General features: G+C 38.1%; 1 protein-coding gene across 2 annotated transcripts in view; it reads left to right on the top strand.

The window, feature by feature from the left end:
• The window catches only part of LOC306874880 (immunoglobulin superfamily DCC subclass member 4-like), an 84,599-nt gene that overhangs the window by 44,251 nt on the left and 23,848 nt on the right, over positions 1-16,500 (top strand). Inside the window, exons 5-8 of one of the 2 annotated variants that reach the window (XM_079425175.1) lie at positions 6,233-6,364; positions 11,092-11,244; positions 13,383-13,793; positions 15,085-15,249. In XM_079425175.1, the coding sequence (XP_079281301.1) occupies positions 6,233-6,364; positions 11,092-11,244; positions 13,383-13,793; positions 15,085-15,249 (861 nt within the window). Of the gene's footprint in view, positions 1-6,232; positions 6,365-11,091; positions 11,245-13,343; positions 13,794-15,084; positions 15,250-16,500 lie in introns of both variants that reach the window. The other variant, XM_079425174.1, reaches the window with a different exon arrangement.

The following is a 16,500-nucleotide window of genomic DNA, read 5'->3' as shown; positions in this document are numbered from 1 at the left end:
TGTTGCAGGCAGAATTGATTTCCTGCTGTCCTTAAGGCTGCTCGGCTGATGAAATGGAGGGGGCAAAAGAAGGGATGGAAGAGAGGAATGAGATGAGGAACAAAGACAGAGAAGGCTAGAGAGATAAAGAACTAAATGAAATAAAAGGGAGTGTGGGAAGATGAGGGAGACGGATCGGTAATGCCATGAAGTCAGTTTGAGCCTTTAACCTCCTTCACACACACACACAAACACACACACACAAACACACACACACACACACACACACACACACCCCTCTGAAAGGCTTAAATCTCCATGCTGACCTTTGCTCATTTCCATTATGTTTCTGCATTATCACCCAGAGACCTGAATGATTTTCTGTGTGTGTGTGTGTGTGTGTGTGTTTTCCATCTCACACATTCATCTTTTAAGCCATCTCTTTAATTGTTCCACATTCATCTTTTTCCTTCTTATTCTCTTTTACCCCCATTTGCTCTTTCAGACCTTTTTATTTGTATCAATTGCTTCATAAAGCTTCTTCTCTCTCTTTTTATGGACAAAAACGAACATGTTTAAGTGGTGAAAGATGCTGAAAGTGACTTCTATGTGAGCTATTTTTTCATTTATCTTCTTATTGTTTTTCTTTCATTAACAAATTTCAAGTTTTATTAGTAAATCTGCAAAGAATTGAAGAACCTCAAGCAGCTTTTCATTCATAACGGGAGAAGGACATAGAGCAACACTGGCTGCTAGATATATTTTCACATCACAGTCTGAAAGTCTGTGACTAAATATGCATTATCCCAGTATGTTTTCTGTATGCTTTTCTTCACTATGGTGACCCTGTGTTTCTACGTGTATATGTAGACATCTTATGTAATGTCTTTATTGTTACATAAACACTTAAGTCATTCATGTAAGATCTTATGTTATGTGTTGTCTAACTTAAGTTACCTTTATTGTGTTGTTCTATTTTTACATACATCCTCAGCTTTGTCAATATTTAATATTTACAATCATGCCAATAAAATCATGTTGAATTGAGAGAAAGACAGATTGAAAGACAGCAATCTTCACCTTGAGGAAATCATAGTTTTGCTCTGTGAATGCAATGCATCTTTCACCCCTAAGATCAGACAGCTCAAGTGCACAGTACCAGTCTTTATGTATGTGTGAAGCAGGTAGCTCATCTCACTGCAATGTGAAGCTGTAGTTTGGCTCATCAGCATTCTGCTTGATACGGAATATTTTGTTACACACTCACTTTATCTAGAAAAAGCCTTATAAGCAAACTTTTGCTGTTGTTGAAGTGGGTATTCGTGGTCTATAGTGGTCTGCTGTTCTCGGTATCGTTGTTGTTTTAACCACAGGCGCACATCCACTGGTGTACCTGCTTAAATACAGACACACACACTCACGTTGCTTTTACATAGTGTACCCTGTAGCCTCAGAAATCTGACCCATTTTAAATCCCTTTGCTCTCATGCATATGTGATTGCTGCTGTATGTAATCAGAGTGATTAATTTATGACCGTCATACCGTATCCATAGCTGCACGCATATGTTTTACTTCATTATGATCTGTGGGTGTGTCTACTGAATTCATATTAATACACTACCGTTTGGGGTTGGTAAGATTTTTTTATAACAAACTTGTTTTTTTTTAACAAGGCTGCATTTATTTGACTAAAATTAAAACAGTAAACAGTAAAACAGTAATATTGATAAAAATTATAAAAAAAGTATTACAATTTTTAGCAGCTAACTGATGCTGATTTTGTGCTCGAGCTAAATTTTTTATTAATATAAATGTTAAAAACAGTTGTGCTGTTTTACATTTTTGTGAAAATTGTGAAAAACATTTTTCAGGATTCTTTGATCGAAAGAATCAAATCGAATAGAAAGTTCACAGAAACAACATTTAATTGAAAAGCAGTTTCAATGCCCAGCATATTAATAGCGGCTCCCTAACGCATTTTATATACAGTATAATTACCCGACAATATAACTGCAAGAGAAAGTATTGAAATATATATTTTCCTCCCTGTGTTTCCTTCCTGCTGTGTGAGATACTGAAATGAGCCGAGCAGAGCAGAGCTCAACATTGAGCCGCACAGTGAAACAGCCAATCAGAGCAGAGCTCAATATTATTATTCATGAGTCATGACCCTTCCAAAAAAAGCCAATAACAGACCATTTCATTCTAGGGAGAGATCCTAGGGTTGTAAATGCACATGTAAAACCGTTTCTGGAGAAAGTTTGCCCTTACCTAAGCCACATACCTTATACTGTATGTAGATATCAGAGAACAATTTAAAATATTGTATCAATGCATTCTGTGGCACCTTTAATGCACTCATACTGAATAAAATTATTAATTTTTTTTATATATATATATATATATATATATATACAATATATATACAGTATCTCACAGAAGTGAGCACACCCCTCACATTTTTGTAAATATTTTATATCTTTTCATGTGACAACACTGAAGAAATGACACTTTGCTACAATGTAAAGTAGTGAGTGTACAGATTGTATAACAGTGTAAATTTGCTGTCCCCTCAAAATAACTTAACACACAGCCATTAATGTCTAAACCGCTGGCCACAAAAGTGAGTACACCCCTAAGTGAAAATGTCCAAATTGGGCCCGATTAGCCATTTTCTCTCCCGGGTGTCATGTGACTAATTAGTGTTACAAGGTCTCAGGTGTGATTGGGGAGCAGGTGTGTTAAATTTGGTGTTATCGCTCTCACTCTCTCATACTGGTCACTGGAAGTTCAACATGGTATCTCATGGCAAAGAACTCTCTGAGGATCTGAAAAAAAGAATTGTTGCTCTACATAAAGATGGCGTAGGCTATAAGAAGATTGCAGATACCTTGAAACTGAGCTGCAGCACGGTGGCCAAGACCATACAGCGGTTTAACAGGACAGGTTCCACTCAGAACAGGCCTCGCCAAGGTCTCTAACATCCACCAGCTCCGTGATGTCGTCATGGAGGAGTGGAAGAGGACTCCAGTTGCAACCTGTGAAGCTCTGGTGAACTCCATGCCCAAGAGGGTTAAGGCAGTGCTGGAAAATAATGGTGGCCACACAAAATATTGACACTTTGGGCCCAATTTGGACATTTTCACTTAGGGGTGTACTCACTTTTGTGGTTAGCGGTTTAGACATTAATGGCTGTGTGTTGAGTTATTTTGAGGGGATAGCAAATTTACACTAGCCAGACTTCGTCAGACTTCGTACTTCCGCTCAATTTCAGTTTGCTTCTGTACTCAGTCTGATATAGCAAACTAGCTCCCAGATTATATCCGGCTCCGCACCAGCAGTCCAACCAACGAACAGAGGGCGGCCTGACAGCCGTGACGTAGACGCTAAGTGCCGAATTTAAGATTGTAGTTTAGGTTAGGTAAATCTAAAACGACAGCGGACATGGAGACACGGGATGCTTTTCGCTCTGTTGTGGAGAATATTCCCGGCATTTGCCAACTGAAGCCCGAACAAGAAGAGTGTTTGGTTCACATTTTGAATGGAGGTGATGTTGTGGCCCTACTCCATTTCAGATTTACTTCACATAATCTGCAAAAGTCATTCACAGCCATCTTCATTCCGGTATTTCGCTCGATGCTTTTGTTTTTGCCGCATACCTGTGTTTACAGCGGAAGTTCGAGGTGACTGAGCCGGCGCATAACATATGTCATAACCAAATGTTATGTGATTGGCTTACGGGTACACCAATGATTTTAAACTTCAGACAATCGACCCCCCACCCCCACCCCACGAGAAAGTAAACGCTTGTCAATTATGCCCTTCCAGACTCGGTCTACAAAGCAAAGCGAAGTAGCAGAGTTTGGTATTACCAGGCTAAATTTACACTGTTATACAAGCTGTACACTCACTACTTTACATTGTAGCAAAGTGTTATTTCTTCAGTGTTGTCACATGAAAAGATATAATAAAATATAATGTGAGGAGTGTACTCACTTCTGTGAGATACTGTATGTATATATATATATTGTGACGTGTCGGCTGCCTCCCCCCTTATCATCATCACCGCCCCGTCCCGTATTCGCCGCCCTTCACCAGGCTCCCGACGGGAGTGGGTGTGTGAGAGAGGAGGGGCGCTGAAACAGCCAGGGCTGGCGGCGTGTGATGAGGCGCACCTGATGTGTGAATAGAGCCTCATCACCGCCGCCGTTTAAATGCCGAGCGCGCCTCTCCTCGAGAGACCAGTCTCTTCCCCGTGCATGCACGCTGGTGTCCTCGCGGGTCCAGGAAGGGAGCATTGAGAAGGGAGACTGCCGCACCCCTTACGGTTGACGGGCCAGGATGCCGGGCCGTTTAATCCCCCAGAAGCTCCGGGGGCCAAGGAGTAGGACGAAGCCGCTCGAGAGAAGCCGCCGCCACTCGCTCCCGGACCCGAGAGGGGAGCGCGTGCGGCCACCGGACTCCGCCCCTTCCCTGGACCCTTCCTTTCTGAACACTGCCCTCCTTCATGTACCCCGCAGCACGACGAGGACACCAGATCCCCTGTTTATTTTGGACACTTTTTCCCCTTGGACACTATTTAGATTATTATTGTTTAATAAAAACCTCTCCGAGGCCTGACGCCACACCCACTGTGTCTGTTGTTTGCTCCTCCCGCCACAATATATACACTCACAGGCCACTTTATTAGGTACACCTTGCTAGTACCAGGTTGGACCCCTTTTGCCTTCAGAGCTGTCTTAATTCTTCGTAGCATAGATTCAACAAGGTGTTGGAAACATTCCTCAGAGATTTTGGTCCATATTAACATAATAGCATCACGCAATTGCTGCAGATTTGTCGGCTGCACATCCATGATGCGAATCTCCCGTTCCACCACATCCCAAAGGTGCTCTATTGGATTGAGATCTGGTGACTGTGGAGGCCATTTGAGTAAAGTGAATTCATTGTCATGTTCAAGAAACCAGTCTGAGATGATTTGAGCTTTGTGACATGGTGCATTATCGTGCTGGAAGTAGCCATCAGAAGATGGGTACACTGTAGTCATAAAGTGATGGACATGGTCAACAACAATACTCAGGTAGGCTCTGGCATTTAAACGATGCTCAATTGGTACTAAGGAGTCCAAAGTGTGCCAAGAAAATATGCCCCACACCATTACACCACCACCACCAGCCTGAAACGTTGAGACAAGGCAGGATGGATCCATGCTTTCATGTTCTTTACGCCAAATTTTGACCCTACCATCTGAATGTCACAGCAGAAATCGAGACTAATCAGACCAGGCAACGTTTTTCCAATCTTCTATTGTTCAATTTTGGTGAGCCTGTGCGAATTGTAGCCTCCGTTTCCTGTTCTTAGCTGACAGGAGCGGCACCCGGTGTGGTCTTCTGCAGCTTTAGCCCATCTGCTTCAGGGTTCGACGTGTGTTCAGAGATGGTATTCTGCATATCTTGGTTGTAACGAGTGGTTATTTGAGTTACTGTTGCCTTTCTATCATCTCTAACCAGTCTGCCCATTCTCCTCTGACCTCTGACATCAACAAGGCATTTTCGTCCACACAACTGCCGCTCACTGGATATTTTCTCTTTTTCGGACCATTCTCTGTAAACCCTAGAGCTGGTTGTGCGTGAAAATCCCAATAGATCAGCAGTTTTTGAAATATTCAGACCAGCCCGTCTGGCACCAACAACCATTCAACGTTCAGAGTCACTTAAATCCCCTTTCTTCCCCATTCTGATGCTCGGTTTGAACTTCAGGAAGTCGTGTTCACCACATCTAGATGCCTATATGCGTTGAGTTGCTTCCATGTGATTGGCTGATTAGCAATTTGTGTTACCAAGCAACTGAACAGGTGTACCTAATAAAGTGGCCGGTGAGTGTGTGTGTGTGTGTGTTTATATATATATATATATATATATATATATATATATATATATATGTGTGTGTGTGTCATTTATCTGCAGCCCAGATAAATGACACCTATCCTCTTTGGCTTCAAAGTTGGCCTGTCTTTCATTGTCTCAAGTCTCTTCATCACACTCTGTTTCATTACTTTTTCCTCCTCACCTCAATCCTATCTCGCTCTATAGCTGTCTCTCTCACTTCCTGTGAGCAAAAGAGGAAACGGTGTCCTCTGTCAGGTCAGTTGCTTCACCTAACGGTGCTTTCACTCAAGCAAACCACTGTGCCTGATGGTGAACACTCTCTTGTTCCTCTACACAAACACACACTTATTATCTGTCTCTGCAGGTCTGTCTCAGGAGAGTGAGGTGGTGATTGTGGCTCCACCACGGAACTCTACAGTGGTCATGGGTCGTCCGGCTGTGATGGAGTGCATGGCTCAGGGTGAACCCAAACCTTTCGTATCATGGAGCAGACAGGGTAAGACGCAAATACAAATATATTACACACATATACACATCCATAGCCCAGTCTACTGTACGAACTGAAAGTGCTGCTGTTGACAGATCTAGGCCAACTGACAAGTTGAAGGTCTTTAGGAGTCTGCACGTGTACCTAGCCTGTACATTGTGCCTGAATAGGCCCTTTTCACAATGACGTCAGCTAACTTCCGCTTTTCTGCGAAGCAGTGGATCCGTACTTCCGTTATAACTTTACACTGGAGACTTCTCGGGAAAATGCGGGAACAACTTGAAATCTAAAGACGTACGCTAAGAGTTAAGACTAATAATGTTAATGTACTTACAGTCGGGTTCTTGTGCGAATGTTATTTTACATCTTTGCATTAGATGGTTGGGAGGCTACCCTGCATTAGTGTTGTAGTTCTTTAACGTTTACGTCTCCACACAAAATATAGCCTACTTAAAACCTTTTCACTTGTTATTTCGGTTTATTCCATGGATAATTTGATTTATTTCAGTTGCTGTTAATATTGTAATAGTGAGTACACTGTGTAAATTGTCTGTATATTTACATGCAAGTGTAATTATTCTGCAATAAAAAAAGACAAACGTCTTTACATGTATACCCTTTTTTAATTTGAATTATTAATCAATAATTTGAATTATTATTGATTGATATTTTATGTTCATTAAAGGCTATATGCAATGTGATCTTTAAAAAACAGCTGATGTGCGTTTTGTATTTATATACATAAATGCTCACAAATCTTTTTAAGCTTTTATGCAAACTTAATATATTTGGGTCATTCTACAGAAACAAATACATATAAATGACAGCTTAATTTTTTATAGCTTTTTTGTGCAATTATTTCAAGGCCACATGTACTAGTTTTTGTCACTGGTGTTACTTTCTTTAGCAATATTAATAGTTTTTATGAAATATTATTTATCTATTTTTTTCAGCACATGTAGTCAGAGTTACAGAAAAATAATGAAAATGTATGAAATAAGGAGATTGTTTTATGTAATGTGACAGAAAAAAACAGCACAGTAACAGCACAGTAACACCAGTGACAAAATGAATCACCAGTGGCATACATAAGACCTGATATACTGATCTTCACTGTTGTTATCCATAAGGAAGGTAACATTGACAGTAACACCAGTGACAATTTTCATGAAAAATGCATTTTACAAACTGTCTGCTGCAAGGTATCAAACCACATGTTGTCAATCACGGTATACTCACTAAATTAAGTAGTTTAGTCCATTTGTATTACAGTTTTTTTTTATGATTCCCTAACAATAAATAGGTCATACCAGTGATGTCAAAAGCTTCTTATGAAATCCTGAGATAAATTAGAAAATTTCTCATAACTGAAAAGAAATAGTGGACTAAACATGGACCTTTTTTCATAGATGTTTAGAAAATAGGAAGTAAGAAGTCAAGTGATGTCATCAGTGTGATTTTTATTTCAAAATAAATGATTTTTGTTAAAGGGTATAACACCAGTGACACAACCTATGGGACCACCGTTTTCATTATATATTTTATAATATTTATTCAGCATTTATTATCCCATTTAAATCATATATGTGATAGTTATGAATACATTATTGTATTTTAAATGGTAGAAAATCCTGTTTTTGACCTCAAAATAAAGCACTTTGATTGCTGTGGGGACAAGCAGTTTTGTGGTGCTTGGAAAAATGTATAATTAATTAAAAAACAAATATTGCCACATTGATGGCTCAAGAAGGTGTAATTGTTCAAATATCACATTGTTTCATTTTAAAATATAAATACATTTCTAACCTAAAATGTTTTTCAAGTGTAATATTTCTGTAAAGGCTAGGGACAGAAAAATGGACATTTCCATATAATGACCCATTTATTTATGTATGAATTAAATTGTATCATGTTTATCAAAATAAAGTGGAAAAATATAGACCCCATTTTATTGATATTTAAATAGTACAAGCTTATGTTGAATATTCTTGTACATACAGACGCTGTATTAAGCAGTACATACATTATTGAATGAAAAGTCTTTCTGTTACCACATGCAAATATCTAAAACTTATTTGACAAATATATCTAACAGCAATAAAGACAGCAAACACTGCGCGAGAGTTGCGGAAATCAGAAAGCACAACTCCTCCCTCGACTTCAAGCAGCTAATGTCGCCTCTAAGTTCATTTGAGATGCCAGACGCCTCGCCTTGAATGAGGACGAGAGTAGAAAGCTGCAGTCTTCCTTTAATCGCATTTGTGGCAGATGTATAATTGTCTGGTTGAACTCCATGCTGGTAGCGATAACGATTTGCTACGCTGGCGGAAGTAAGAATGCTTATGGGGGGATCGATCCTCACATAAACATATAGATTTTAAAGTGCATTTTTTTAACCACTAATTTTATTTATCAAGAAATTCAGTGCATAAAATAAGCTTCTTAGTGTTAGTCTAATTGTGTTGGATAGAGCTATTTCTCCTGCTCATTGGAATATAAGTAGATGTTAAGAAACCATTGCCACATTATTACATTGCATTACATATCATTGTTACAATGTATAAAATTAATTCTGAAAAATGCATCACGGTTTCCACACAAATATGAAGCACCAATAATAATCAGAAATGTTTCTTGAGCAGCAAATGATATTAGAATGATTTCTGAAGGATCATGTGACACTGAAGACTGGAGTAATGATGCTGAAAATTCAGCTTTTATCACATTAAAGTAGAAAATAGCTATTTTAATGGTTATATTTCAAAATATTGCTGTTTTTACTGTATTTTTGTTCAAATAAGTGCAGCCTTGGTGAGCAAGAGACTTATTTAAAAAATATTACAACATCTTACTAACCCCAAACTTGGTTTATTTATATATTATTTATTTTAAATAGACTGGTAAATTTATTTAAACTGGTTGTTAAAAGTTGTGTTAGGTTCTGTAATTGCTGTTAATAAATCTGTCAGAAAGAAATATGCTAAAGTTTCACATTTAGGAGTACAGCAGCCTTTTACAAAAATTAACCATGATTTTATTACAGTAAGCACAGTTTACCAAAGTATTTGTAGTAAAACTGTAGTAACCACAAATTTACCATGGTAATAATAATAATAATAATACAGTTTAGTACTTATGTAACAAAATGTTTATTTTTCACGAGGTACCCTCAAAGGTGCACCTTTGTAACTTATCTATACCCTTAAAGCATTCATACTTGTATGGTACTAATATGCTCCCTTTTAGGGGTATAGGTGCACCTTTGAGATTACTGCCCCAGTAAAGGGATAAAATACAATTTTTGTATATTTCATTTCTGACAGTGTAAAAAAAAAAAATGCCTATGAAATGTAAAACAACAAACATGGCTTTAAAATCTAATATTAAGTGAGTATAATTACTGATTATATTCTTTTAATAATTTAAAATAATTTTAGTTTAGAGGTATCGATATCGACGATACTGGGCTTGAAGATATCGGTATCGGATTGAAAATAAAATAAGAGGTATAGCCCATCCCTTCAACTCAAAACGGAAGTTGCGTGACGTCATGTGAAAACAAGAATATCACCCCACCTGATCGGTATTGTCCAGTCAGGATTGAATATATCAAATGAAGATTTAAGTACATCAAACCAAAAATAGTTGGACCCATGTGGACCAAGGCACACAATATAGATTTAAATAGGAGTTGGAGAGCCTAGTAGGTCTAAATTTTTTTATCAATCATTGCTGTGCCTTTGAGTAAAGCACTTAAACCCCTGGTTGAAGAGGAGATGTTGTGCGTAATACGTGCGTTGATGTATTGGATAAAAGTGTCTGCTGAATGACCAAAATGTAATTAGTGCTGTGTTCACTGTGAACTTTGATTGCTTACATAGGACAATGTAAATGAACCACACAAATTGTGATTTTTAGGTGAGCTTATACATTTGCTTTATAGACACGTGGCTTTGCTGCAGCAGACACTCCAACTACACTCCCACCCTTCACCCCCACTGTTACTGCCTCCATTCAGGTTCATTACGGACCTCATTTTGTCCTCTTTCCCCCACAATAATGGCAAGACTGTATAACTGAGAGCATTATTCTCATTAGGTTTCATGAAAAATTAACAAGATGTTGTAAAAATTCATGAGGTGTCTTTTTTTCTTTGTTTGAGCGCTAATATGGCAGCCGCAGACGGTCAGTGTCTAGGAATCATTAATGCATGTCGTACCTCCTCCAGTGCTGTACTGACTTCTGCTGGTTTTTAATGTGCATTGCACACCATAATAGTTCCAACATTGGAAATCTCTGATCATTTTTTGACTCTCATGTTGCTTCAGACACAAAAGACTTTCTTTCTGGTATGGGTTACAGAATGAGAAATGTATGGACACTTGTGCTGCTGTTTTCTTCCTTTATTGGAATATTAAACCTTTGGCCCTATTCATTGTAATTGCATTGTATTCGATTTGGAACAACATGAGGGGGTAATTGATGGCTAAATGAAACGTTGTCATTCTTTTAACAACTTAACCTTTTATTATTGTTTTTTTATTTCATATTTATTTATGATAGTACATGAGATCACCTAGTGACGTGCTATTATTATCAAGGGTGCTATTTTTTTTTCATATTGACATCTGTATACTTAAAGGTTTAAATGTTCCTGTTACTCTTGATTAATTGATTTTCCATTTTCTTTTTCATTTTGCCCTCTTTTTACACAACCACTCCTTCGGGACGCATAGATGGGAAGCCTATAGCTACAGATGTGGTTGTCTTGGCAACCAACCTAGTGATTCCTGACACCCGCAGTCACCATGCTGGAGTGTATGTGTGTCGTGCCAACAAACCCAAGACCAGAGATTTTGTCTCATCTCCCGCTGAACTCCGAGTACTGGGTAATTATGTGTTTTCCTTTTAATGGATCCTGCATATTCAGAATCAGAATTTATCAAGGTACAGTATTATTTTTTTCTGAATTAATACTGGATACATTACTGAGGGATTGTAAATAAAACAAAATATACAACGATTCTTTATTGCTTGAATCAGAATCAGTGGATTAAACATATGGAAAGCTGTACACTTTATTTATCAAGCACAAAACCATGGCTAGTTGTTTTAATGGCTGTTAAGTTGTAGTTGGTCATTTTGATCATCCTTGAATATTTCTTCAGGAACTGTGTAGTTGCCGGTTTCTCTTTCCCTGTGTTATAAAATGTATTATAAAATCCCCTCGTCACCATGAGTAAATCAATAAGCTTTCTGGTAAAAAGAAACAGACGGTTGCTGACCTTGCTGACTGGATGTAAAATTCATAGAAGGTATATATAAATGGTCTATATACACACACACACCATTGTAGCAAAACCCTTATGGCAGTACTATTGTTTATTAGTGTAATCCAAAGGTTGCGGGTTCAAGTCTCGGGCCGGCAGGGATTGTAGGTGTGATTGTAGGGAGTGAATGTCCAGCGCTCTCTCCACCCTCAATACCACGACTGAGGTGCCCTTGAGCAAGGCACCGAACCCTCAACTGCTCCCCGGGCGCCGCAGCATAAATGGCTGCCCACTGCTCCGGGTGTGTGTTCACGGTGTGTGTGTTCACTGCTGTGTGTGTGCACTTTGGATGGGATAAATGCAGAGCACGAATTCTGAGTATGGGTCACCATACTTGACCGTATGTCACGTCACTTTCACTTTACTTACTGTATTTGTGTTTGTCCAAAACAGATGCAAATTTTAGCAAGGAAAATGCGTGTACATATTGTCCGTGCACAAAGAGAGAAAAAAAAAAAAGGTCACTGGAAGAATCACAAGGATCAACATGACCGTTTCCAAACTGCACATTTAAGTGGAATCTTGAAGTTTAAAAGTAAAAGAAATCATGCAATGATTCCTTTACTAAACACTATTTAATGAGGTTGTTTGAACAACAACTCCAACTGTTTGTTGTGGTCAGACCATAGAGGAACTTTGTGGCCTTGCATACACTAAATGCAGTGACTGATCTTATGATCTTGCTAGGTGCTAGGGAAATTAAGACTTTTCATAAGGAAGACTTATTTAAATAGAAGCAATCTCAACCAAAAACATAAAACAGACAAGAAATGTTCTGCATGGAAGTACAATATAATTATTCCGCCAAAAATTATGCTCCAACCTTTACTGCAAGAAGCTTTTTTTACGCACTAGAGGAAGCTTCGTCTGATCGATGCCCATCTGTTTTGCAGGGAAAAAAATAGTAGTAGATTGTTTTTTGTCCTTGAAAAATGATATTAAAATAAGTTTATAGCTTCCTGACATGTTTGAGCCTATAATATGACTCATTTTGGGTGTAATGGAGTCGTTTTTACCGATTGGTTGATTTACACATGATTTCTGTAATTTTTTGTATCACCTGTAGATGATACAATTGCTAATATGAACTTGCAATAAACAATAAATTAATTTTAGTGTTAATTTCTATATACACTTTTTTTCAAGTTTAACTTTTTAAGTTAACTTTAACATAAGTTAAAGGAATAGTTCCCCCAAAAATTTAAATTAGCTGAAAATTTACTCCCCCTCAGGCCATACAATCTGTAGGTGAATTTTTTTCTTTATGTGAACCGATTTGGATGATTTCTGCAGTCAGAATATGAGTCCAAACATCTGATAAAAACAATAACAGAAATGGAGGAGTGGACTGAGTGTGGATTACTTATAGATTATTGTGATGTATTTATCAGATGTTTGAACTCTCATTCTGATGGCACCCATTCAATGCAGAGGATCTATTGGTCAGCAAGTGATGTAATGCTAAATTTGTCCAAATCTGTTCTAAAGAAGAAACCAACTCATGTACATTTTGAATGGCCTGAGGGTGAGTACATTTTAAAATAGTACATTTATATTAACAGTAACCTACATTAAGTTTTAGCTCATGGTACCTAATGCATTAAAGCTGTAGCAATGTTTCTATATGATCCTAAGTATCACTCTCTTTTTTTCTCCAGTTTTCCCACTGTCTTTTTTTCCAATTCCTTTTTGCCCAGCTCCACCAGTCATCCACCAACCCCCAGAGGCGGTGTCCCTGTCCCGGGGGAATACGGCTCGGTTTGTGTGTAATAGTTCTGGTGACCCTCCCCCTGCTCTGCGCTGGCTGAAGAATGGAGAACTGGTCCAGTCTAATGCCCGGGTTAAGACTCAGAACCCTGGAGTTCTGCTCATCAACCAGCTGCAGCTGGACGATGCGGGATACTACCAGTGTATTGCTGCCAACAGCCTGGGGACTGCCTGTGCCACTGCCAAACTGTCCGTCATCGTGAGGGAGGGTCTGCCTAGCCCTCCTCGTCATGTGTTGGCCATACCCCACTCTAGCACTTCTGCCCTGCTCACCTGGGACCCACCTGAACATAATAGTGACCAGATCATTGGCTTTTCAGTACACTACCAACGCACAGCAGGTGAGAGAAAGTGTGTTATTATGTATTTAAAATTTCAGAACGGGGAGTAAAGAAATACCATTATTTTGCCTAATGGTGAGATAATTTATAGTTGAAACATATCAATTAATATTTATAAAATACTAATGCAAAGTTTATATTTAAAGGGTTAGTTCACCCAAAAAAACAACATTTTGTCATTAATTGCTCAACCTCATGTCATTCCAAACCTGAAAGACCTTTGTTCATCTTCAGAACACAAATTAAGATAATTCTGAGAGCTTTCTGACCCTGCATAGACAGCAACGCAACGGAAATGTTCCCAGGCACAGAAACCTACTGAGGACATTGGTAAAACAGTCCATGTGACATCAGTGGTTTAACCATAATTTTACGAAGCTTTATGCTACTTGATAATGGCGGTGAACGGTGACGCGGAGAAGAATTGTTGAATAAAATTTATATTTTTTTCTTTGCACACAAAAAGTGTTCTCGTAGCTTCATTAAATTATATTTGAACCACTGATGCCACGTTTTTTTTTTTTCACAATATCCTTACTACGTTACTGGGTCTAGGAACATTTCAGTTGCATTACTGCCAATGCAGGGTCAGAAAGCTCTCGGATTTCATAAAAAATATCTTAATTTCTTAACAAAGGTCTTAAAGGTTTGGAAAGACACAAGGGTGAAGAATTAATGACAGAATTTTTGGGTGAACTAACCCTTCAACTACACATTGCCATATAGTCAACAATTATGCTAAGTTGAAGAACTAAAATGGCCAAAACTATACTACAAATAAATTAAAACTAAATAGAAAAATAATTAAATAAAAATTACAAAAGCACATAAAATGACTAAAAATAAACTGAAAACTGGAAATGTGATATGTGAAATGTGAAATACACTGATAAATGCTACAATAGTATAGAAATAATACCATAATAACACTGGTTTAATTTTAAAGAACATTACTTTCTTTAAAAAAACTTTCTGTGAGCACTTTCCTGTTTTGTTAGTGGAAGCTCCTGGAGTCCCTGTTTGACCTGCAGTATTTTTCATTACACTGAGTGTAGCCAGCTTAAGTGGATCAGTCCACAGAGAAAAATCCTGTCTCATTACTTTACCGAAGCCAATCCACTTCATAGATCGTGGCTGTACAGAACCACAAGCCATATGTAAGCTCCAGCTGTTATTGACGGGGTCACGCTTCCCTTCATTTAGAAACATGTACACACAAGGACTGTCAGAAAAAATATTTTGGCTAAGATCAAATGTTTAAAAAGCAAATGCACTATTTGTGTGTTGACAGGCTCAGAAAACATGGAGTATCAGTTTGCAGTGAATAACGACACAACAGAGCTGCACGTAAAGGAGCTGCTCCCTCACACAACCTACACCTTCTATGTAGTGGCCTACTCGCCCATGGGTGCCAGCCGCCCGTCACAGCCCGTTACAGTGGAGACGCTAGAGGACGGTGAGCACTGACTAATGGGGAGTGGTCAGGATTTAAAGAAATTCAACCAAAAATTAAAACCTGGTCATCTTTTACTCACCCTCATGTCATTCTAAATCTGTATAAGTTTCTTTCTTATGTTGAACACAAAAGAAGATATTTTGAAGAATTTTGAAGGACCAAACAGTTGTTGGTCTCCATTGACTTCCATAGGGAAAGAAATACTATAGAAGTCAATGGGGACCATCAACTGTTTGATTACTAGCATTCTTCAAAATACCTTCTTTTATGTTCTACATAAGATAGAAACCTGTACAGGTTTGGAACAACATGAGGGAGAGTGAATGATGTCAAAATTTTCATTTTTTGGGTGAATTATTCCTTTAGATGCAAAGCAATGTGGATTGACTAATTGGCACAAAAGCACACTTGGTTTTCTGCTTTACTAAAGGTTACACCTCAAGTGTGTATGCTATGTACAATCTGCATGGTTTATGTATGGAATACATGAACAGCCTACTAATAACTATTCTGTAACACCTCACATACTGTAAATGCTGTATGCAATGTGCTAGACTTAACCATTGTTTTTTAGTGCAATTTTTATTGCAATGCTAGTAATTTGAAAGATGGAATAAAATATTCAGAGATTAAATAACAATGGCAAAATGGCAAACTCACAGCATTTCTGAAACGAACAGATTGCTAATTCATTTGGTGTTATCAACAATTTTTGGAGCTAGCGCTGCCAATTTTTAATTGAATGTGCAAGATTTTCAATCCCAGCCACTTCCAATTATTTTAGCTGTACAAAAAACTGCCTTTTATGCTGCTTGATGCTGCAGACTCGTATTTGTATATTATTTGCAAATTTTATAAAAATTATATTTTAAAAATATTATTTATACTGTTTGTTTCACTTTTTTATTCTTCTGGTTATTTACCTGTAGCACCTGATGAATAGGAAGCCTAGCACATTTACAGAAAATAGCCTAATTTTGTGTAGCTAAATGAGGTTGATACATAATAGCAATTTTTGTTCATATGGGTGCCCTTTGGTGGCCAGAGAAAAATAAATGACCTCTCTGTGCAATAGACACTAGGTGCATCCTAACGTGCATACTTATGCATTATTCTGTGCCATTTTGAAGTATTAATATTGTGAGTAGCCTGCATTTCAAATACCCGAATGATACTGTAGCATCCAGTCAATATTGAGAAGGCCAGAACTGATGGTTAAAATGACTTTTATTGCCGTCCGTGTCTTCAACC

This window comes from Barbus barbus (assembly GCF_936440315.1).
Source record: "Barbus barbus genome assembly, chromosome: 1".
Taxonomy (NCBI): Eukaryota; Metazoa; Chordata; class Actinopteri; order Cypriniformes; family Cyprinidae; genus Barbus; species Barbus barbus.
This window is presented reverse-complemented; position numbering and strand designations above follow the sequence as displayed.